Source organism: Carassius carassius, chromosome 14 (assembly GCF_963082965.1).
Source record: "Carassius carassius chromosome 14, fCarCar2.1, whole genome shotgun sequence".
NCBI classification, from domain to species: Eukaryota; Metazoa; Chordata; class Actinopteri; order Cypriniformes; family Cyprinidae; genus Carassius; species Carassius carassius.
This window is the reverse complement of record NC_081768.1, coordinates 12080907-12105430: the sequence shown is the minus strand read 5'-3', so window position 1 is coordinate 12105430 and position 24524 is coordinate 12080907. Positions and strand designations below refer to the sequence as shown.

At 38.7% G+C, this 24524-nt stretch overlaps 2 protein-coding genes across 3 annotated transcripts; both read left to right on the top strand.

The window, feature by feature from the left end:
* The first annotated feature begins 340 nt into the window (after positions 1-340).
* On the top strand, positions 341-4176 carry LOC132156997 (eukaryotic translation initiation factor 4E-binding protein 2-like). Its single transcript, XM_059566103.1, has 3 exons — positions 341-648; positions 1387-1563; positions 1748-4176. The coding sequence occupies exons 1-3, from the start codon at positions 516-518 to the stop codon at positions 1777-1779; spliced, it is 342 nt and encodes a 113-aa protein (XP_059422086.1). The 5' UTR covers positions 341-515; the 3' UTR covers positions 1780-4176.
* A 1990-nt stretch (positions 4177-6166) lies between these two features.
* Positions 6167-19089, top strand: LOC132156994 (paladin-like). Of its 2 annotated transcripts, none has more exons than XM_059566100.1 (20): positions 6167-6753; positions 7030-7215; positions 7666-7768; positions 7938-8117; positions 8382-8546; positions 8671-8831; positions 9321-9396; positions 9673-9824; positions 9976-10069; positions 10270-10374; positions 10503-10598; positions 10706-10840; positions 13922-14038; positions 14142-14321; positions 14716-14913; positions 14981-15121; positions 15249-15320; positions 15545-15685; positions 16894-17049; positions 18497-19089. In XM_059566100.1, the coding sequence occupies exons 1-20, from the start codon at positions 6707-6709 to the stop codon at positions 18644-18646; spliced, it is 2655 nt and encodes an 884-aa protein (XP_059422083.1). In that variant the 5' UTR covers positions 6167-6706; the 3' UTR covers positions 18647-19089. The 2 variants fall into 2 exon arrangements, with proteins under 2 accessions (XP_059422083.1, XP_059422084.1); XM_059566101.1 differs by having other exon boundaries at positions 6168-6745.
* Positions 19090-24524: the final 5435 nt, after the last annotated feature.

Below are 24524 nucleotides of genomic sequence, written 5' to 3'. Positions count from 1 at the left end.
TAATATTTCACAATATTGCTTTTTGTTGAATTATAGCATAAGAGATTGAAAATTCTTAATTATTAGTAATATAATCTGAAGATTACGTTGTTTATTCCATAGACTGGTTTATTCGCTATATTATATTCTTACGCTCTCGTTACCTTTCTTTTCTAATGAATATATAAAATTATATTATTTGATTTGATATATAATATAGAATATATTCATTCTACCATCTAGGCATCTTTCCTCGCTAAATATTAAATAAATAATGACGTTTTGCGGAGTGGGCGCATAGACATCAAAGAGTAGGCGTTTGTGAGACGTGATTCTCCATTGACGTCATATCCTCCTAGTGCTCTTCGCTTCCTGCCTGGCGGAGGGAGGGGTCGGTGCTGACGGCTGGGAGGACGAGCCGAACGTTAAGAAAGCCTTGGGAAAGCGATAAGAAGCGAGGGGAAAGGGCCCGAGGTTTTTACCTTCCGTCGGGAAAAATTATCGCTCGACTCTGATTAGCACCCGAAGCAAGTGCAATGTCGTCCAGTCGTCAGCTTAGTGAGAGCAGAACCATCCCGACCAGGACGGTGCTGATCAACGAGTCAACGCAGCTACCTCACGACTATTGCACCACTCCCGGAGGCACTTTATTCTCCACCACCCCGGGAGGTAACAACCCACATTATATCTGCAGGCGTTCACCTGCTGTTTGTGTGGAGACCGTCTAATGTTAGAGGGGTGCCTGTGTTGGCCAGGAAGCCGTAACCACATAAAAAGGTTGTGTCTCAAAACATTGTGTTCTGTAACTTGCTTAGACTTTTAGGGGTCGTAGGAACGTTTAGTTAGTTTGGCTGTAGTGTTATAACGCTCAAACTGTCGAGAAGTTTAAACTGACGATCACCAAAACATGTTGACTAGGAAGGCTGTTTCCTGTGCTTTTGAGACACAGCCATGTAGTTCAAAACAAAAACAGCGCCGCCTGTGCGTCTCTCTGATCAACATGATTGATGGACAGAATGGAACAGAATAAAGGAATGCATTATATTAAACATATACGGAGAACGGCACATGTAGCAGTAAACATCCTACCCAGTGTCTTGATTGCTTAATTTTATTACTGTTTATTGCGACCAATGATACTAAATTAGTCTTTGTGATTTCAAAAGCATTAAAATGTGCCATATTAACGTCTGTTTCACTTTAATGCAGATGATTATCATAAAAGTCAAAGTTCACTCAATTCTCATCATTTTCTCATTCTCATATTTTTTCAACCCAGTGTGACTTGTTTTCTTCTTTGTAACACTAAAGGAAATATGTCAGATTGCTTCAGGATTATGACATTTTATGCAGGCTGGTAGTTAAAAAAAACCATTTTTTGACAGTGTGTTTATTATGACAATGCAGGAACCCGAATAATCTATGATCGTAAGTTCCTGTTAGACCGGCGTAACTCGCCCATCGCCCAGACCCCGCCGGCACATCTGCCGGTTATCCCAGGAGTGACAAGCAAGAACGTCCTGAGTGAAAACAAGAGGAATGAGGCTAAAAACATCAACAACCACGATGCCAAGCCAGGGCAAGGTTAGTCTTTAAAACTGACCGAACTGGAACTGTTTCCACTGGAACCTCCCCGCTTTGTGCTCAATCATCTTATGTACACAAACAGTAATGGGTCTGGTTGACAAGGGTTAGACAAGTGCAAACTCATACTATTCTCTTTTAGTGGTCATGGATTAAGGTTTTTTTTTTTGTGTGTGTGTTGCAGGTGAAGATGCTCAGTTTGAGATGGACATCTAAAGGAGAGGAACCAACGTGAAGAATGATTTATTACCTGGTACCTGTGTGCCAGTGGCTTGGCTTGTAGAAACCAATGTTGTGAGCCCTCTCCTTTAGCTCTTTCTAGCTGCTGGGTGTTGCATAATCATGGGGATAAATGACTAAAAGTTTACCCAGTGGGGCTGCTGGAGCCCTGAAAGTTAACCTGGGAGCCTGTTGATCTCTTTTTGTTTAGGTTTCAGGGCAGCCATCAGCTGTACTTGCTTAAGTCACAGAGCAAGGGAAAATTCTGTATTGTAAGTGCCCGGATATGTTACCAATTTACTGTAATAGACTCATAAACAAATCAGCCATCAGAGATTCACTGCTGATAGATCAGAGTACACTGTTCTAGTTGATACTCTTAATGCAGTCTGCTTGGTTCACATGTAAACTGATTTGCACCCATGTCAGGAAATGCAGTTATCTGTATGTACATGTCCTCCTAAATGTAAGATCTTTTTTTTCCAAAAGGGACAGCAGGATAATCATCATACTTTTGATTTTAAAAAAAAATGAAAGGATTCCGTATTCATTCCAAGTATTTTATATCCGTTAAAACAGGTGACTTTGTTCTAGATTTTTATTTTCAGGTACTTGTTCAACTCAGAAAAATAGTTTTATAGAATTGTCCAAAAACAGACCACATACCTTAATTACTCGGTTGAATTTATATAGGATTATAATGCCAAACCAATTTTCTAGTTTTATTTAGAACTACCCCAAAATAAGCATTTCAGTCAATAGTCTTCTAATTTCCTTTTGCCCTTATAGCTGGTTAATTTTAAGTAATAACATCTAATCACAATTTTGAAAGACCAAACTGTTACTTTAGGTCATAGAGAATGTTTCTGTTCAGATTTGTCATGCTATCAGTGTGATTTGTACCTACCTTTGCATGGCGAGACACTTGAAATGTCAATATCAGCTTTTAATTCACATCGTCTAGTTGAAGGTGTACAATGCCAAGTACCATTGGACTGATCAAAGGTTTAATATACTTTACGAAACAATGACAAATAAAAATAGTTGGTCTCAGGAAGCACTTGCATTATGTACCTAACAAGTACACCTCTTATGGCTCTGTTCATGGGAGAAATAGCACGGTGAATATTTAACATTAACATCAGTTGTGACATCTACTGTCACTTTCCGATTATTACAATCCTTACGAAACTTGATAATCAAATCAAAGGTTAGAAAGCATTGAAGTGTTTTTTTGTCTGTCTCACAGCCACACAATGTGAACAATCCTTTGAAAGATGGATAGTTTTGTAGTGACCAGACATTAATATTTTGATTCAGATCTAACCTCTTGAAAACTTGAACTGAATCTTTCCAATGCTCCTCTATGCATGTTCTTTCGATCTGCTTTTTAGTCTTTAGTTCACCGATCATTTAAATGTTGTTGAGTTTTTTTGGGATGCCAAATCTTGTGGAAGACGAGAAGGTTAGATTAATATTGAAATAGAATTAAGCAAAGAGATTATCCAAACAAAGTGACTTAAAGAGAATAAGACTTATTCTCAAGACTTTATTTGTCTCATTCTGTGCTCTGGTCAGTCTCTGAAGCACAGAATTTCTCTCTCTCTCTCTCACACACACACACACACACACACACACACTGATCTCTTGTGCTTAGCCTCTGTATCCATGCCTTACTTTACTAAGCTGAGAAGCTGTCAAATACAGTTCCCTTTCATACCTTAAGTACAGGATCAGTTATTTTCTGTTTGATTTCTTTCAAACTTTCAAGTTGAGGATAAGATAAAGATCTTGCTGTGTTTTACTAGGAAACATTATATTTTTGGAAACATGTTTGTTATTATTTACTTTCTTACAGAGATGGAAAGATAAAGCAGTATAATATTTGTAATAGTAATGGACTGGTTAAAAAATAAACATGGTTTAGGTTCGACTTTGATCGGTTGCAGTTAACTTTCTAGAAAATATTCAATATTGGTGAAATCCTTGCCAATTAGATGCACATTTTCATTTCTGGTTTGATTTATAGAATTTATTATAGTCATATTCAAGTAATAATGATTTGCAGTAAAGGGAAGTTGATATACTGTCCTTCTGTAATAGATTTGTCAAATCCCAGCTAGTTTCAACTCTGTGAAGTATAGACGTTTAGTTTTTGTTTTTCTGAAAAAGCATCACTGCTTACTTTTTCTTCATACTTACCCCAGGTCTCAGAAACTTTCAGAAATGCATTTAGCTCTCGGTTTCATGGGATTTAGGATGAAAGTTTTATCTAATGTGACAGAAATTGGAAACTGTATTTTCTCTCTTCTTTGAGACCCTGTTCAATTTAATTTTAATGAAGTGCCAGTGGACACTGTTACAGCAAGATCAATAAAAGTTCCTTGATATCAACTTGTCTGTTTGTCTTCTTTGCCAAATGCTTGTGCATTTCAATATGCTCGAATGTCATGTAAACAATCTGTTTGAAATACTAGGGTTTGCCGCTAGATGGAGCAGTAAGATAGCAGTAAGACATTCAAGAAAAAAAATATTCTGGGCCTCTGTAAATTAGTTTTGGCTCTGGTTTTTGTAAAGCCAAATTGTTTTATACCAAAGCGGGAGTTGTCTATGTTTATTTTCTTGTCTTTAGCTAGAAGCCCTTATTACAGTAGATGAATGCATGTAAAGAGAGCTTGGTTGCTTGGAAACTCATGGCAATACAAAGTGTCCACTTCACACCAGCGGTTCAAGCAGAGGCTGTTTTAAATGCAGCGAAAGACATTAGACGAAGTGGCAGTGGAGAAAAATAAGAACTTGGCCAACAGTGAGCAAAATTACCCTCTGCGGTATGCAGCAGCTTGAGGTTTATAACCATCACCATTGCAAGAAAACCAAGTGTAACCCAGAATATTATGAAGATCATACTGTTTAAACTTATAAGTGTCAGCTTATTCATTCTCTGCCCCCTACATAGCAGGCTTTTCGACATTTCAGTCATGTCTGCAGCACCGTTGCTGGGAGATGGAGCTGTTAGTGACTGGTGAAAAGATGAGAATCCACCCACTGACATCCTCCTCTCCCATAACATATATATATATTGCCAGTAAAGAAGCAGCTGAAGAAGGAGGCCATTCTCTCCTCCTCCTCTCCTCTCCTCCCCCCATTTTAATCCATCTGTACTGCTGTCTGTTGAGACTCGCTCTGCTGGATTGACACCATGACTGATTGTCTTTGGACCCGTGAGGGACATTAATTGACAGGACTCAAGATGTGTGTGACATGGACTTGGTCTTCTTCTACCTTTAGCCAGTAACCAGGTGAGGAAACATTTATGATATTTGCTATCCTATTACCTTGTCTTTGATTCAGGGTAGAAATATGTGCTCTATTAAGTGTTCAATTATGTCATTTTGTCTTAAACTCTGCTTGGCATTAATTAGTTTGAGTCTCTTATCAGTCAGCATCCTGTGAAATGCTGGTGGGTAAGTGTACTTACTAAGTACTAGAGGAGAGTTGATTTACATTAACTCTCAGAACATTGTAAAACAAAATAAATAGAGAATGGGATAGTGTTTTATACAAGTTTAATAAAATTAAAGTAACTTGTATTTTAGATACTATATTGGCAGTTAGTTTTTTTTTTTACTCTGGAAAAAAAAAGAAGCCACAGATTAATAATGGAGTGTTTAAATGAATCAGTGTCAATGCATTTGTCGCTAGCCACCCCCAGGCATATCAATGTAACGTGCATAAGAAGTCGCTGAAAAATATCTAAAATATTCTTTATTTCCAAGGATTAATTTTATTAATGGCCGAAGTAAGAAACAAATGAAGACATCATTTGACTAATAACGTTACGACAGAAGCCTAAATTCATTAATAAAGAAATGAAAACTTAAAATAGGTTAACATTTATTTAGTATAACAAAATAAAAAGGTTTTATTGTTATCAAAGGTTATTAGTAGTTCAGGGAAAATCTTGATTTATTTATTTTATTTTAGGGCCTAGTTTTACTCACCATGCATTTGTTAAAATCGTGTTGCAGTGTGTGTATGTGTTACCTCTTGTCATCATTGTTTCAGTATTTTCACATATTGTTTAACTCATTTCTTAGCAAAAACAAGGATGTGCCAATCACTGGTCACTCCCACTCACTGCATATCTGTGCACTGATCTGTGCAGCATTGTACAAATGCATCCTTTCCCATCCATATTTAGAGATTTTTGTTGTTGTTGTTGTTTTTTGTTCTGTGACCGTGATACTTGGACACAAATGGAATTTAAATCAAGCCCCTGAAAAGGGCAGCATTGCTCTTGGTGCCAGCAACTCAGTATCCCAAACTTTCAATAGACCAGCCAGTTATATAAACATAAGGCAAGAATGTGCTAATGACATTCACAGACCTATCATATATTTCCCAGTGATATCTCTCTGGCACAAACTTGATCTTATGAGAGAGGAGGGGAGAAACAGAATTTCTTTAATTAACTGCATTATTGCTGCAGTACAAGCAGGAAATTTGTTTGGCTTCATGATTCTGACATCAAACACTTTCAGATTCCGTTAGCTGTAAAGGCATCAGAAATCTTTCATCTTGCACTTTCTCTTACTTTTGGCTTTCTGTAATGTCTCCGTCATGGCCTTTGCATGGGCCGTCCCTGTGAATGTCTGGAGCCGCCCACACTGCCGTCTGGTTGCCAGATGTACTGTATTTCCTCGTGGCCCCCAGAAGGGTTGGAACGACTATCCTGTCACTGTGAGAAGAGAACCAGAGAGGCACTGAACGAGAAAGAGCAGAAAAAAGATTAGCAAAACATTGGTGGTTGCTGGAGTTGAAATAAAAGGCTTTTTAGATTAAGATTCTGCTGGCAACAGGAAACTGAGTTCGTGTTGACAGGATTTGCATTTAAAGACAGACCTGAACCTTTGCTGAAACTAAGATGCAAAAACCAAAGGATGTGAACACACGCGGCACAGCTGTGAGACCGTAAGCCATTCATTTAACAATCAAATACGACAGAGATGGTATGCACATGCAAATTCGATAGTCTGACTTACTTTTAGGACTGTAGAACACATTCAAAGCTTCAGTAATGTGTTTTATTAGGGGTTTTTGTTGTGCATTACATGTGTTGGGGTTCCAGGAAATTGAAGAGTGTCTGGCTCTTTAAAAAGTGAAAATGTTAGAAATAACCCCATATAAAATGACTTACATGTCTGCCTGTTTACTTTATATTAGTCACAGTATAAATCCTCATTCCAGCTCTGTGCAGATTATGGGTACGAGTGCCAGTGCAACTTCCCAGGCTGCTGCGTTTGCACCTACACACCAGGCTGATCACCAAGGGAACAGCATGGCTGAGCACAGACGCTCACTACAGTTGGTGAACATTCGCAACAGCAAGGCCAAATCCATCATCACAAACAAGGTGGCCCCTGTTGTCATCACGTAAGTGACAAGTGCAACATGATGATTTTTAAAACTGTCCGTAAGGGCTCTCATATGCACAAAATGTCACACCCATGTGCTACACTTTGAGCAAAAACTATTGTAGATACCGTCAACAGCTTCACTTTGACTTAATGGGACGGTTTACCCCCCCAAAACATTCTGTCATCGTTTACTCACCATCATGTTGTTCCCAACCTGCATGAGTTTCTTTCTTCTATTGAACACAAAAGATGTTTTTTTTTTTTTTTTTTTTTTTAAAAGGTAGTTATCAACCAGTTGCTGGTTACCAACTTTTGTGCAGAAGAAAGAAACTGTAGTTTTATAATTTGTAGAGGGTAAATAATGACAGATTTGTCATTTTAGGGTGAACTGTCCCTTTAAAGGAAAAGACAAACATGTATTATCAGTTGTAGGTTTTTAAATATATGACAATTTTTCTCTATACAGAAAAAACTGCAGGGAGGAGTTTCAGATTCATGACAAGATCCAATCTGCCAACTACTCGATGGGAAGGATATCTGACCTGCTGCCAGAGCACTACCTAGTGCTGGTATGTTTCACTTTTTGAGATTTAAACTAAATATTTAGAGCCTAATACTTTAAAAAGCCTGGAGGTGTAATGGAAAATGCAGTAATGAGCAGGAAATGTAGATCAATGATGGAAATTTCTTGTCATTTACGATTAAATAAGTTTTATGACTTGCTTTTATATTGTCCAGGGGGAGTTTTTTATGATACAGGATGTATACAATAGAGCTGATGTCTTAAATACTACAAAAAGCCACGGGTCCCCCAACTTCCGCAAGGTCAAGGGAAACTACCCCCTTTTTGGAATGGGCCAACCCAGCCTGAGTGGTTTCAAACAGGTCCTCCAGAGATTGCAGATTGACGGCTGTGAGGTCAGTGAGTGCTTCTTGTCCTTGTCCAGTAGGATGATAGGCAGTGAGGCACTTTCCATGAACACAGTTCACTTTGGGGTCCCATTACGTTTTATTTTCTTTTTGTAAGAACCATTAGATATGTTAGATTTTATGTTATCTAGCATACAATTGACCTAAAAAACATTGAGGTTTTAACCATTTTGTCTAGCATATGTTCTGCAGATAGACACTCAAATATTGATCAGCTTAATTGCTGTTTGTCCCAAAAAAATATGTGAACAGGAGGTGATTTTCATCTATTTGAGGGAGGAACCAGTGGTCTTTTTCCGCTCAGATGGAGACTTTATTCCGTACACTCCCAGAGGAAGAGAGAACCTCCATGAGAACCTGCATGACCTAGACAGAGAGCTCAGCGCAGAGCAAATAGAGCTCTCCATCCGGAAAGAGGTCTGTTATAGAGCAGAACAAGTAGTATGAGGAGAATCGCTTGCCATCCTTTTATGGTGAAATGTTGACAGAGGTCATAGTGTCTGCTCAGTGTCAGGTTTTAATACTCTGATATTTTCTCCAGTTGTGTGACTTTGCCAAGCTGAGTGAAAATATGTTCTATGTCTATAATGACATTGAGCATTTTAAAGATGAACCTCAGCAGGTACAGATTCTGTCAGAGGAGGACGTTCATGTCACTGAGGAGGTCTACAAAAGACCACTTTTCAGTCAGCCACTGCACAGGTAATTGCTCATATTTTATGACAGAATAAAATCTATACTGTTCAAAAGTTTGGGATTGCTATGTTTATAAATAAAATTCTTATGCTCACCAAAGTTGCATTTATTTGATCAAAAACAAATAAAATTAATTGTTAAATATTGTTACAAATTTTTACATCTTTTTAGCAATGTTGCTTATAGCTGTTACATTATAAATGTTTTTACTGTTGCTTTTGATAAATGAATGCATACTTGCTGAATCAAAGTAATTTATTGACCCCAAACATAAAGGCATTTGAACAGTATCCAAAATGAATGATGATGCCATGGGAAAAACTTTCGAAGACACTTTTTTGATCCTTGTTTAAAAATAGCAGAAATCTGTTTTAAATGAAACCCTGGCCAAAAGTAGTGCCCATAGATGCACAAAGACATGCATATGTGAATCAAAACTAATCTTACTTTTTAAATTATTCTATATTGTTTAATGATAATATCTGATGAATTTAGATATTACAGATTGCCGCTTCCTATGGAAGGGGCACCACTGGAGGAGACATTTGACGCCTTTGTAAATATACTTAGGGTAAGATCTCCATGAATATTATATATTTTTTTTCTCCCTCTACTTTCTAAGTTTAATATAACTCCATGTGAGCTCTGGTTTATTTATATCTGATGATTTGTGTCACTGAACCTGTAATTCATCCCAAGAACCCAGAACTTTAAACCCAGCGCTAGCCAGCAAACCATATTTATACTTCACAGTCACCAGTGACATCAATCTTTGCAAGCCGTATTAACACAGACAAATGTCTGGACAATATGCTTTTACAATTTCATGTACCCTTGTGTCCTCCAGGAGACCCCAAACCTCTCTTTGATGCGGGACGGCTCTAGACCTCTGCCTGCACTACTCTTCAGCTGCCAGGTGGGGGTGGGACGCACCAATCTTGGCTTAATTCTGGGAGCGTTAGTCTTCCATCACCTGCAGGGGGCATCAAAGAGCCCTAGGTACCTATAGATAACTGTCAGTACAATATCAATTACGGTTTACTTTCTCAAAGAAGTGCATTGCTTAATTAATAACACTCTACTGTGGTAATATTGTGTTTTAAGGTCCATTCTCTGTTTAAGTTCTACTTGCTCTTCATCTCTTTCACAGGCAAGAAATACAGAAGAGTGAACACAAATTCAATTTCGAAGTGATTCAGTTGCTAATCAGTCACCTACCTAAAGGTCAACAAGTCCTTGATGAGGTTAGAGTGTATTAATGATGTTTGTTAAACTCTTGGTTCATGAATTATTCCAGTTGCTTTCAAGGGTGTATTCAATTGCAAAAGTAGTAGAAGTAAACAGAAACTGAGCCTTTTATGTCTTACAAAACATATAACGCATTATTGAATGAATGGTTTTACATAACTCTTTTTGAGTGTATTTTTATGTATATGTACCATAGGTTGATGATGCTGTTGCCATGTGCTCTGAGATGCATAACATAAAAAATGCTGTGTATGAAAACAAACTAAAGCTTGAAGGCATTGGCGAAGATTACCAGATTCAAGTATGTTTCAACTAAAACGTTCTTGTGTCCATGTAGTTAAACTGCTATAAAACAGTTTCTTTTTTGCTTTTTTCTTTAAATAAAGGTCACAGTTGTGTCATTTTACAGGTTTTTTTTTCTTTCTACAGGGAAGCAGCACAAAAGGCTATTTCCTGCAAAGAACACTGCAAAGTCTTGAACGCTATTTGTACCTATTAATATTCAATGCATATCTTCATGATCAGGTATTGCTAAACTAAATGCTACCATATTTAAATCATTTATTTCTGTCAGTATATGGCATTATTTTAATCATTTTTCTATTATCTGCTGTCTCTCTCGATCTCTGTAGTATCCACAGGCATTTCCTCAGAACTTCAGTCATTGGCTGTGTATGAACGCTTGGATCTACAGACTGCTGGCCAGCATGGATAACTCTGAACTCTCAGCACCAGCCAGCCTTATAACTGATGGGATTCGAGTCCTGGTAAGGGCAAACAATTTTTGATTCACAGAACTTTCTAAGAACATTAGTTTACGTTTATAGAAAACCTAAAACATAGCCAAAGGGAAATCATATGCTAACTTTACAGGAGCATTCTGTGTTTGCTTTGATGATGTAGAGATTATATATTATAACAGAAAAAAAAAATACACATATAGTACAATATTTATTTGTAAAGCACAGTTATGTACAGAATAGAATACAAAAAAAAAAGACTATCACATTTAAAACACAACAATAACAAAACAAGAATTGAATCAATGATCAAGGGCTATTGAGGCAAGAGAGGATGGATATGTCTTTAGAGCAAACTTAAAAGTAGAAATCTGCACAGCAAACATGAATGTTAAAATCACCCAACAGCGGTATTTTTTCATGCCTGGTATCCAAATCCCACATTAATACATTAAGTTCACTTAAACGTAATATGTAATAACAATTACATAGTTATACTAAAGTATGTTCATTTGCACCAGGTTATAGTTTTTTTACTTTATTCTTGAATAGTCCTTTTCTTGCTTGATATGCCAGTCTTTCTAAAAACAAATACTGACAGTATAGACTGAATCTCATTAACATGAGATTTTCTAGCCCTGCTCTTATCCGAGGCGAACTATGACCTCTTCCTCCTGTAGCTCAGATTCTCCCTGAAACATAGGCGTGCGCATTATACACATACTGTCACGGCTTATGCTGCTGGAAGGAACACGGAGCCGAGGGATAAACGAAACAAGGATTTATTAAATAAAACATAAACAAGGTAAGTCGTAAATAACAGGTGGCAAGAGGCAAGTAACAGGTGACAAGATGACATTTAGACGAGTAGACCCGACAAAACAGAACTGAAAGGACAAGGCTTTTATAGAAGGGATAATTGGGGAAACACAGGTGGATGGCATGACTAAATTAACAGGGACATGGAACATATGGGGAAATGACTAGACACACCTGGGAACTAATCAAAACCACACACGGAAGACAGAAACTGGGTCACAGGGGAAAAAAACACACAAAATAAGTCCAGGTGTGTGACAGTACTCCCCCCTCCCGGTAGGTGCGTCCTCGCACCGTAGAAACAACAAAGGGAGGCGTGGGTGGGAACTTGGGAGGAGGTTCCGGTGGAGGACAGCCTCCCAGGAGGGGGCCAGCAGACAGGGACCACAGAGGAAGAAGCCAGGGAGGAGATGACGGAGGGAGGAGCCAGGAAGGATGTGAAGCAGGAGGTACCCAGCAGGACCCAGGCCACAGCCATAACGGCCCAAGGTGGGGCCGACGGTGGAAGGAGCCATGGAGGAGGAATGGTCACTGACTCCAGGGACTCGACCCACGGCAACGGAGCAAGTGGAGGAGGAGCCCGAGGCGGAGACGGAGAGCCGAAGAGCCAGGGTGACGGGGAGGAGCCGGAGGTCCTAGGCGGAACAGATGGCTCTGGTGACTGACGCGGCGATGTGGATCCGGAAGTCCTGGGCTTAACGGAGGATCAGGAGCCCGTCCTGGGCTTAACGGGGGTTCAGGAGCCCGTCCTGGGCTTAACGGGGGTTCAGGAGCCCGTCCTGGGCTTAACGGGGGTTCAGGAGCTCGTTCTCGGCTTAACGGGGGATCAGGAGCCCGTCCTGGGCTTAACGGAAGATCAGGAGCCCTTCCTGGGCTTAACGGGGGATCAGGAGCCCGTCCTGGGCTTAACGGGGGATCAGGAGCCCGTCCTGGGCTTAACGGGGGATCAGGAGCCCGTCCTGGGCTTAACGGGGGATCAGGAGTCCGTCCTGGGCTTAACGGGGGATCAGGGGCCCGTCCTGGGCTTAACGGGGGATCAGGGGCCCGTCCTGGGCTTAACGGGGGATCAGGGGCCCGTCCTGGGCTTAACGGGGGAACAGGAGCCCGTCCTGGGCTTAACGGGGGAACAGGAGCCCGTCCTGGGCTTAACGGGGGAACAGGAGCCCGTCCTGGGCTTAACGGGGGAACAGGAGCCCGTCCTGGGCTTAACGGGGGAACAGGAGCCCTTCCTGGGCTTAACAGAGGATCAGGAGCCCGTCCTGGGCTTACAGGAGGATCAGGAGCCCGTCCTGGGCTTAACGGGGGAACAGGAGCCCTTCCTGAGCTTAACAGAGGATCTGGCATAGGTGAATTGGAACCCCCCTCATGTTGACCCATTTGGCGCTCCATATTTTGCTCCCTCGTGGTGGGCAGTGTCGCCGGCTCTCGCACCTGGTCTGACGGGATGCTCTCTGGCTCTCCGTCATCGGTGGGCTCGGGCTTATGCCTCGTACCGTGGGGAGATTGTAGGCTGGGCTCTGGGTCCAGAGTGGACCTGGCGAGATCCTCCATTGGGCCGACCGTGAGAGGTGACCCATTTCTCACCAGATTCCACTCTATAAAGGCGGCGAAATCCTCCCGAGGACCATCTTCGGGCGACAACGCTCTGCACCTAGGGTTCAGGCTGGCGTGATAAAAGGTGCAGAGCGCGTGGTCCGGGTAGCTGGTGGCATTAGCTAGGAAGAGAAACCGTCTCGTATGGTCCTCGAGAGACAGTCCCTCCTGCTCCAGCAGGAGGAGGAGGTATTCGGGGCGATAGAGGGGATCCATGACACACTACGGAAACAAAAAGACTGAAAAAACGGAAAACAAAACGGAGGGAAAACACGCAGTTTTTAACTTTTTCAGGTCGGGTCGTCTGTCACGGCTTATGCTGCTGGAAGGAACACGGAGCCGAGGGATAAACGAAACAAGGATTTATTAAATAAAACATAAACAAGGTAAGTCGTAAATAACAGGTGGCAAGAGGCAAGTGGCAAGTAACAGGTGACAAGTAGACAAGATGACATTTAGACGAGTAGACCCGACAAAACAGAACTGAAAGGACAAGGCTTTTATAGAAGGGATAATTGGGGAAACACAGGTGGATGGCATGACTAAATTAACAGGGACATGGAACATATGGGGAAATGACTAGACACACCTGGGAACTAATCAAAACCACACACGGAAGACAGAAACTGGGTCACAGGGGAAAAAACACACAAAATAAGTCCAGGTGTGTGACACATACTATCTTCATTTTGAAAGGTGTCCAGTGAGTTTTTAGCAACGGATCTGCTCAGTACATCCAAGGAGATGAAAGTGGCCAATTTCAGACGAGTTTCCAAAATGGCTCTATATGGGATGGCCCAGCCAAACTCTGAGGTAAATCCATTCTAAAGCTCATTTCAGCAGCCCAGCCTTCTAATTTGTGGCTGTCTGTAAAGTCTACAAAAAAATAATCAAATCTTGTTTGTGCCTATTTCAGGCTTTGGCTGTCGTGATGTCCTACCTGACAGACCAGAGGAGAGGGCACTCTACAGTTCTCTGGCTGAATCTGCAGGAGGAGCTTGTTCTGGAGGCAAATGGACAAATGTTCACCCCACGAGAGCCAGGCTGTCTGGAACAGCCTATTCCAGTCTGTGTTCAACATCCACAGCAGCTCCAGGTGCAATTCTGTTCAGGGCTGTAGTAGTATGTATTAAATGGAATTGAAGAGTGTAGTTGTGGCTCTATGTATCGGGGTTGGACAGATATTTGTAGGTACAGCATACATGCTATGAGCAATGTAGTACAGTGCAGTTCATTAAGCTATCAAAAACTGCTATGTTGTGATGTAACCATCTTATTTTAGGCCGTATTTTATTCTTCTTTTATTGCATGAGTATTTGATCCATTTATAGTATTTTAAAATGTTTTTCAGTTGTACAGGTGCAATAGCTTTTGATTTCATCGTAAATTAAGATGAAAGTGAGCTGAATATTTTTTCAGTTTTTACCCACAAGAGCTGCAGCTGCGATCTAACAACCTAAGGAGCTTTAGCAATATGACCATCTCCACAGGAAATGGAGCTGGCGCTGAAGCAGGACGTCCTGAGGTGTGAGAAGTGGCTTGAGGTGATAACAGAGCAGTATAAACAGATGAGGATGTTTAAGACTTGTCACACCATAGAGGAGCTCTTTGTCCATCAGAAGAGCATTCATCCAGGTCTCAGCTACCAGAGGATTCCCATGTCTGACTGCTGTGCACCTAAAGAAGAGGCAAGTGAATACACTATAAGCATGGTATAGATTTGACATTTTAGTTGAAATGTTTGCTCTCCCTCAGGTTTTTGACCACTTATTGGAGGCCTTGAAGAGCAGTCTGTCAGTAGATCCCAAATGTGCTTTTATCTTCAACTGTCATAATGGGAAAGACCGAACGACTGCAGCCATGGTGATCGCCACTCTCACCCTGTGGCACATTAATGTAGGTCATTTTCAGCTATCAGCTGTTTAAATGGAGGGAGGAAATGAGAAATAAAGTATTCATCTCCAAGACATTGATTAGAAGAGGAAAATTTTTTAATCGTAAACCTGGCTCTGTTTTCCTTCAGGGTTTTCCTGAGTGTGAAGAAGATGAGATTGTAAGTGTTCCAGATGCCAAGTACACCAAAGGAGAGTTTGAGGTACATTGAGGTTGTGTTTCTTTAAACAGCTGCCAGTGCCAGCATTAAAATAAACATTTTGTTAATTTTGAACATATAAATTCTATGATTAATAAACCCAACCATACAAAGTAAATGAATGTGTTTAGTGCATTAAATATAAAATTGTTTCTATTATAGAAATAGATTAAAAAACATTCAATTTGATTGAATTGTGACCCATGCATGCATGTGTGCACGTACAGGTGGTGATGCAGGTGGTAAGGTTGTTACCTGATGGCCATCGTGTGAAGAGAGAGGTGGACGTCGCTCTGGATGTTGTTAGTGAGACGATGACCCCCATGCATTACCATTTACGGGAAATCATCATATCCACTTACAGACAGGTGAAATGTGAAATGAAGAAACTTTTATGTTGTTCATTTGACTATTTTCATGTGCTTTGCATGCATAAACTTTAGCAGGAAAAGTCAACTAAAAAGGTCAGGACAGTCAGTGCTTTTAGGAGCCATGTTGAATAATAGATTGCTTCCAAAGCAATTGTTTTTGTACCTAACATAGCCTTTCTAAAGGCTGTATAGGTACAATTTTCTCATTTGTGCTGATCTGCTGAAAAGGACCAAGAGATTAGTAATGCCCATTGCAGTGCGTCAGCTTAGAGCACTCTGAATGCATTTAATTTAAGGCTGAAAAACATGTTTTTATTTTAAAGTGAAGACCTTGAAAAACAGCAGCGTAATAAATGAGCAGAGAGCTGTCCAAAAGACTGCTTTGAAAAGGCCTGCAAATACTTAGTTAGGGTCCAAGACTTTATATTTTTATCTTTTGAAATATATTCTGAGATACTGGTGCAACTCATTTGTATCCCAAATATACATTATGAGTTATATTGTTATCATGTAACAGTTGTTACAGAAGCTCACAAATCTGGTGAAACGTATTTCCTCTGTGTGATACACAGGAATGTAATTCAAGTGCTTATCTAAGATGAAGTATCATGTTTGAATTTGCGCTAGTTGATCAATATTTATGTCTTAATTCATTTACACCAAACTTTGGCTTTAAAAAAAGGCTTTTGGCTTATTTAAACATATTCCAACTGCTTATGCAGGTGACGCAAATACCTGATCCTGCTCTCCACCTCGTGTCCTTTCCTGTCATCTCCTTTACTGTCTCTGTTAATAAAACATGGAAAAGATGAAAAATAGTTATTTTCTGATGGGTAAATCATTTGCATGTTACATTATTCTGGCCTTTTTTCACACATTTTTGTAAATTATCTAATAAAAAGATAGAGGTTCAGTAGATTTCTAAGGAAATGAATATCAAGAACAGAAGATGTAATATGCATATCAGTCAACCAAGCAATGTGCACCTCGATGTAAACTGATGTAATCACTTGTGTAGATGTCAGAGGCTGTTTAAACCACACGAGACAAACGTACCAAAGTGAATGGACATTGACATTAATAACTGTGTTATTTTAATAAGAATGGTTGAACAGCTGATTATGTGATGCCATCAGCATTTTGTCACAAATAGCAAGGAAACTAGAGGAATAACAATCAGTTCACTGGCACTTCTTCCCCCTCAGATTAAGATGGCTAAATCAGAGGCTGATGCTCAGTGGTTGCGGTTAAGGAGCCTGCAGTACCTCGAGCGTTACATTTATCTTATCCTGTTCAACTGCTACCTCCATCTGGAGAAGAAAGACTCCTGGAAGCGATCCTTCAGCCAGTGGATGTACCAGGTGAAGTCTGAACAAAACATTTGTAATATATTCACACTTACATGATATATTTTCATTGCGTGACCTAGTAAGAGTGCAGAATCTTAAATATTTCTTGTTCAGTTTATCTCATAGCTTTTTTTATTTAATTTTTTTCAGTTTACAAAACACAAAAAAAATATTTTCAGTTTACTCTGCGGCCATCTTTGAAACGCCTCTCGGGCATCTAAGTGCAGCTCCTATCTCTTTGAATGGGGAAACCAAATTCTCCAAAACTGTTCACTAAGCTTAGGATAAAATTTCATATTTGAAATCAACAAATTGATTGAGCATGCGCAGACCTAAAAGCGCGTCTCAGATCGCTGACTGTTTCTATAGCAACCGGGACTACTAACGGCAGCAACAATGACCGCGCTGATCTTACTGATTAGTGATTGGCTCTTTCATTCAGAAGGTGTTGCATTTTCCCCATTTAAAACTATACGAGTGACATGTCTTGGGTATTCTATAGTCTTTGGTACAAATTACCCAGTTTTTGTTTTCGAAAAAAGTTACAATGGAAGTTCACTTTCAGTTTAAAGAAAGACACCCATGGTGCAGCAGGCCTGTCTTGTGGCAAGAAGAATAATAGCTGAACACTTATCTGGCTCACTGTGCTGCAGCTAAACATAGAGTTCCATGAAACATTCATGGGAAAATGTCAGTCTGTCAATATGAAGTTGTAAATGTATTCAGTCTAATTCAGAGGTTTCCTGAGTCAAACATTAGGTTATAGCCACATCTTTTATCCCCGGATTGAAGGGGTCTGAGAATTGGAAGCCTGTTAGGCACCTAGTGTTTTCTTACTTTTTACAGTTGGAAATTATCTAATAAGATTTGGTGCTCAAGAAACATTTCTTATTATAATTAATATTAAAAACAGCTGATTAATATTGTGTATAAACCATGTTACTTTTTTTGGGGGATTACTTTGAATAGAGGGTTCAAAAGAACATCCTCAATTTAAAATAGAAATCTTTTGTACAATTATAAATGTCTTTTCTGTCCGTGCTGAATAAAGGTATTTGAATGGTAGTGTATTTATTGGATAACACACTAGTTTAAAGAACCCTGCTCTAACAGATATCGTTAAACTTGAACTGTTTAGCAAGATGTTATCACCTCATTTGACCACTGAACAGTCTGTCCTCTTGTTTACAAAGAAAAGCATCCCAATTGTTCTTGAGGTAGATTAATTTAAATTAATTAAAAAAAAAATTTTTTTATCATGAAGTACACTGAAAATGCATCAGTTTAATATTCTGTCAAGGCAAAAGCATTTTACTGTCATCCTGCCATCCTTTAAGGACAAGTGAGCAGCTGCGCCACTTATGAACATAAGTGTAGGTCTTGCAGTAAACCCCACTTACCCACACACACACAGAGACGTGAATATAGATATGCATTTATGAGTTGTGCTGGTTTGCAGGTGGCAGCTAGAGCTGGTGTCTATGCCATCCTCAACCATCTGGGCTTTTCTGAGTTTGAGAACCCTGACGACTCTCTGATGGCCAGGCTCCGTTTCCGCTGGCTCCCACACAGTGTCCAGTCTATTCCCATGCGAGGGCAACTTATTTAGAAATGCACAGTATGTCGAAATGACTAAATACTAACTCACATTTCATGAATATGTTTTTATTACAATTTCTGTCAGACTCATTAAATCAAGAAATGATTTCATGCATACTCTTACCTTATTTACATTTTGACTATCTTTTAGCTTGACAGTGTTGTTTTGTCACACAGAAGATGGTTAACCTGATAAACCACACATAAATGCTAACAAAAATGTTAATGCTGACCTTAAAAATATGCACACTGTTATAAAAATATCACCTCATTTGTATACAAAACATTGAATTAATTGAAATTTTACTTAATGTGACAGTCTTGCTGGATGATCATTTGTATTCATGTACATTGTTATTAAATTATACATATTTCTAGAACAATTTGCTTCATTAAGTCATTAGATAAAAAGGTTAAGTGTGTTATTTGTCCATTTGTGCCCTTTAGGGATCATTTAATAATTCAGTTCAGTTAACTGAACTAAAGGGGGAAAATAGCACAGCTCGAATGTTTGAATAGCTTGAAGTTTTAGAATGAACAATCTGATGATTGACATAATTTCTATCCTTCTTGTCCTTCAGACGTGAATTGTACATAAAACTGGCTGTTTCTTGTCTAGACTTCAGTCTTAAAAATAATGTCAATTTTAAAATTGGTTTTAAGGCCGATACACTTTACGATTTCTTACAGGTTCTAGGTTTGCAATAATCATTGCCTGATGGTACATTATCTGGATGAGATTGTCCAATCAGAATCAAGTATGCAAAAAATAATAATAATTATAACTAATGTCTTAATTTAAGACATACCCAGTTCGAAAGCAAGCTGTGTAATGTTTTAAACAAGTTAAATTAATTTTGATTACCTTTTTTTGTCTTCATCCTCATTTATGGATTTTCCTAATGGAAAAGGTATAGTAGGGAGAAATAACTCATGCAGTCTTAGGCACAAGGTGGCTTGTTTGTCTCTGATCTGTCTATGGGTAGAGGACTGTGGGCAAGGTAAAATGAACCCTGCTTGGCACTCAAGATCAGTGAAGAGCCATGTGCTTTGGAGAAACTGTATCTCATACATACTTTAACCTGCCATCTGTAGTCCTCCCAGCATTCTTTTGTTATTCTTAGCTCTGTCTTATATCATGATTATAAACAGCCCTGTAGCTTGTGTCAGGAGACCTGTGCTTCACTGTGGAGACTGAACACTTTGTTGGTTTCATTCTTGGATTCTCTCATCTTCCTCGGACTCAGCTTATTCCAATACTCAGTTTTTTGAATGTCTTTTATTTTGGAAGATATTGTAAGATATTTTGAAATATACTTTTTTTTTTATATTTTTTTTTGCTGATATTCCATAAATTTGGGGGCACAAGCACTTTCTTGCCTTCTCAGCTAAAACATATATCATCCTTTTATATTTGGTTGGAAGGCAGTGACAGCTGTTGAGAAATGTTTCCAGATATATCCTGCATATACGATAAAAATACGTTCTACATCACTGATCCAAATCTACAAGCATCTTGACTTTCATAAGGCATAGTGTGATTGTGTCCATTACACAGACAGGAAAAACACATTTTTATGGACAATTCTTGTCATAACAGTCATCAAGCTAACTCTAACGTTGTTGTTGCTGGGCTTCATAGTTTAGTTTCATAGAAAAATTTACACAAACATTTTTTTGACTCACCCTCAGGCCATCCAAGATGTAGATGTGTTTGTTTTTTCATCAGAGCACATTTGGAAAATTTAGCATTGCATGACTTGCTCACCTATGCATTATCTGCAGTTAATAGGTGCTGTCAGAATGAGAGATTAAACAGCTAAGAAAAGCCTCACAATAATCAACCAGTAAATAAATTAATGTCTTGTGAAGTGAAAAAGCTGTAAAAAAAAAAAAAAAAAAAAAAAAAACATAATTGAGGCATCTTAACTTCAAAGCATCGCTTTAGTCCATAATCCACAATAATGCTTCCTCCAATGAAACATTAAATCCCCCGTTTGTCCTCTCACATCAAAATCCACTGATTTGTTTGTTTAGAATTGTTTTGGACTTGTAAACAGTGTTTGATCTGGCCATATTTCTTGCTCTGTGCATATTAGATGACTTTTTCACTGGAAGCAATATTATATGACTAGACTAGAGGAAGGAACAGTTTGAAGATAAAACTGTTTTATGTATTTATTTATTACAAACATGCAGCTTTTTGATTCACAAGATGGAGTGGAGTTGTCAGTTACTTGTGGATCGTTGTGAAGTTTTTATCTGCTGTTTGAACTCATTCTGATGGCACCCATTCACTGAAGAGGATCCCTGGTTGGGCAAGTGATGTAATGCTAAATTTCTCTATTTTTTTTCCAATTAAGAAACAAACTCATCAACATAGTGAAAGGCCTGGGAGTAGAACTAGTCTTTGAAAACTCTGGTTAGTAGTTTGTCCATTGTTCCTTCATGCCATGTCATGTCTAAAATACAACTATATTCCACTGACCTGTGTTTACATATTATTTCAGGGCACGGTGTTATAGGGAACAGTGACAGTAGATACACTCAGCTCTGAATTCAGATTTCATTTCATTGCTTGAAGGAAGAACTGGAGCTATGGCTGTATTTGGGTTTAATAGACAGTACAGTATAATGAGGACGGGACTGTCAGGAGCATTTATCAGAATAATGCTGAAGATTATTTTTACTTTTATTTTGTTTTTACCAGCATTGCCATACCGGCAAGATGATGGAGAGGTAATAACTTAATCTTATGCATATTAATAAGAATATTTTAAAATAATACCATTTCATTCAGTCAAAAAAATCACTTAACATTTAGGTGAGTCCAATTATTTATTTTGTTTAATCACTGCTGGTGTATTTATCACTGAATCCTTAAGCATTAGTTAGTTGAGAATGTATTTGGATTTGATATATTGCATAAGGACAGGGCTCATTTATTAATACAGAAAAATACATATTGTCATATTCTTGATTACACAAAAATTGATGCAACGAACACAGAGTTATTTTTTCCCTGAAATCTAAATAAAGATTTGTTGACATGTAAGTTAAAAAAAAAAAAATACAAGAAATAATGTTCAATCAGTAGCAGTCTATAGAGGCTTCTCGGTCTAATCCAGTTCTTTCAGAAGACTGAAACTGTTGAGAGAGCCTTTCTTTAGATGAATAATTTCATCTAATAAAAGTCTTCACTCCTCTGTAGTCAACTAATTAAACATCTACTTCCTTCTCTGATTTTAAGATGCTGATTATACTCATACAGTAATGATCCTCATCTATGTTAAACAATGAGATGCACTTTCAGATCCAAACCCACAAGAGCACTTTGATCACTCATTTATTCTAATTTATTCTAATCCCTTGAAGGCTCATCAGAATACTATAGCATAATTAATACAAGTACAAATGCGCTGCAACCTCAAATTAAATGAATCTGAACACATTGCTTCATACAAAATAGAAAGTGATTTAATGATCTGCTCTTGTAGCATCCATTGAGGTTTAGTAATACCTGTCTCATGATCCCATGCTCCCTCAGACAGCAGAGCAGGACCTGAACACACTCCCACAGAAGACTTCTCATTAGTGCTACAGTTTGTTGTTGCCCTCAAACTGCTCTGTAGCAATTTACAATGGAGAGATGCTTTCAGCCATAATACAGTGTTGTGCTCTGACATATATATATATATATATATATATATATATATATATTTTCTTTTTATGAATAGAATGTTCCCATGAATAGCACTATTTGAAATATATATTAATCTATTATAAAATATCAAATGTTTTTACTTTCACATTTGATGTACAAACCAGATTCAAAAAAAGTTGGGACACTGTACAAATTGTGAATAAAAACAGAATGCAATGATGTGGAAGTTTCAAATTTCAATAGTTTATTCAGAATACAACATAGATGACATATCAAATGTTTAAACTGAGAAAATGTATAATTTTAAGGGAAAAATAAATTGATTTCAATTTCCAATTACCACTGTGTGGCAATACCCCTCTTCTTTTTATAACAGTCTGTAAACGTATGGGGACTGAGAAGACAAGCTGCTCAAGTTTAGGAATAGGAATGTTCTCCCATTCTTGTCTAATACTGGCTTCTAGTTGCTGAACTGTCTTAGGTCTTCTTTGTCGCATCTTCCTCTTTATGATGCGCCAAATGTTTTCTATCGGTGACAGATCTGGACTGCAGGGATGTTGTAATTAATGCAGTATGTGGTCTGGCATTGTCATGTTGGAAAATGCAAGGTTTTCCCTGAAAGACACGACGTCTGGATGGGAGCATATTTTGTTCTAGAATTTGGATATACCTTTCAGCATTGATGGTGATTTTCCAGATGTGTAAGCTGCCCATGCCACACGCACTCATGTAACCCCATACCATCAGAGATGCAGGCTTCTGAACTGAGCGCTGATAACAACTTGGGTTGTCCTTGTCCTCTTTAGTCCAGATGACATGATATCCCAGTTTTCCAAAAAGAACTTCAAATTTTGATTCGTCTGACCACAGAACAGTTTTCCACTTTGCCACAGTCCATTTTAAATTAGCCTCAGCCCAGAGAAAACATCTGCGCTTCTGGATCATGTTTAGATATGGCTTCTTTTTTGACCTATAGAGTTTTAGCTGGCAACGGCGAATGGCACGGTGGATTGTGTTCACCGACAATGTTTTCTGGAAGTATTCCTGAGCCCATGTTGTGATTTCCATTACAGTAGCATGGTTTTCTGGCCTTGACGCACAGAGATCGTTCCTTGATATTTGCGCTGTAGATGATGATAACTTCAAACTCTTTGCAATTTTTCTCTGAGAAACTCCTTCCGGATATTGCTCCACTATTTTTTGCTGCAGCATTGGGGGAATTGGTAATCCTCTGCCCATCTTGTTTTCTGAGAGGCTCTTTTTATACCCAATCATGTTGCCAAATTAACCTAATAAATTGCAAATTGGTCCTCCAGCTGTTCCTTATATGTACATTTAACTTTTCCGGCCTCTTATTGCTACCTGTCCCAACTTTTTTGGAATGTGTAGCTCTCATAAAATCCAAAATGAGCCAATATTTGGCAAGACATTTCAAAATCTGTCACTTTCAACATTTGATATGTTATCTATATTCTATTGTGAATAAAATCTAAGTTTATGAGATTTATAAAATATTCCATTCCTTTTTTACTCACAATTTGTACACTGTCCCAACTTTTTTGGAATCAGATTTGTATTTAATGTGTTCTTGCTAAATAAATGTATAATAATAAAAATAATAATTTTTGTAAATGTGTGGTGCTTGCTATTACTGCCATATTTTTTTAATCCACTTTAACCCAAATTCAGTTGTCTACTGTCACTGATAATGTGCTATATAATATCCATATCAAAAGAAATGTTTCATAAACATTTCACCATGTATATCATGTCTGATTACAACTACATGTAGCTGAGTTCAGCAGTGACATTTTTCATGTTTGAATAGAATACAGAATAAATGGCTGTTGATACAGTACTTATCAAGTGCCCTTTAGAGGATGCCATCTTTTTTTTGTAAAGCTCTCAGAGTTGCACTCAGTACCCTGCTTAATAAAGATTCTGCTATAATACAAATAACCACTAATGATGCGCTGAATGAAGCTGCTCTTGGTGGTTGTCAAGGTTCCACTGTGAAAGTCTGACATGAGTTGACTGATTCCATGGTAATACTCACCTCAGCACAGACCCCAGCGATAAAAGCCACTCAATATATTTGTCTTCATTCAAGACCTCATCCTCCATAGGTTCACCAAGTGCTGATGAAACATGAAGATCTTTGCTTTGATTTATAATGGATTCATTCTCATTTGTATCTTAAATTATGCATTTACATTCTTACAGC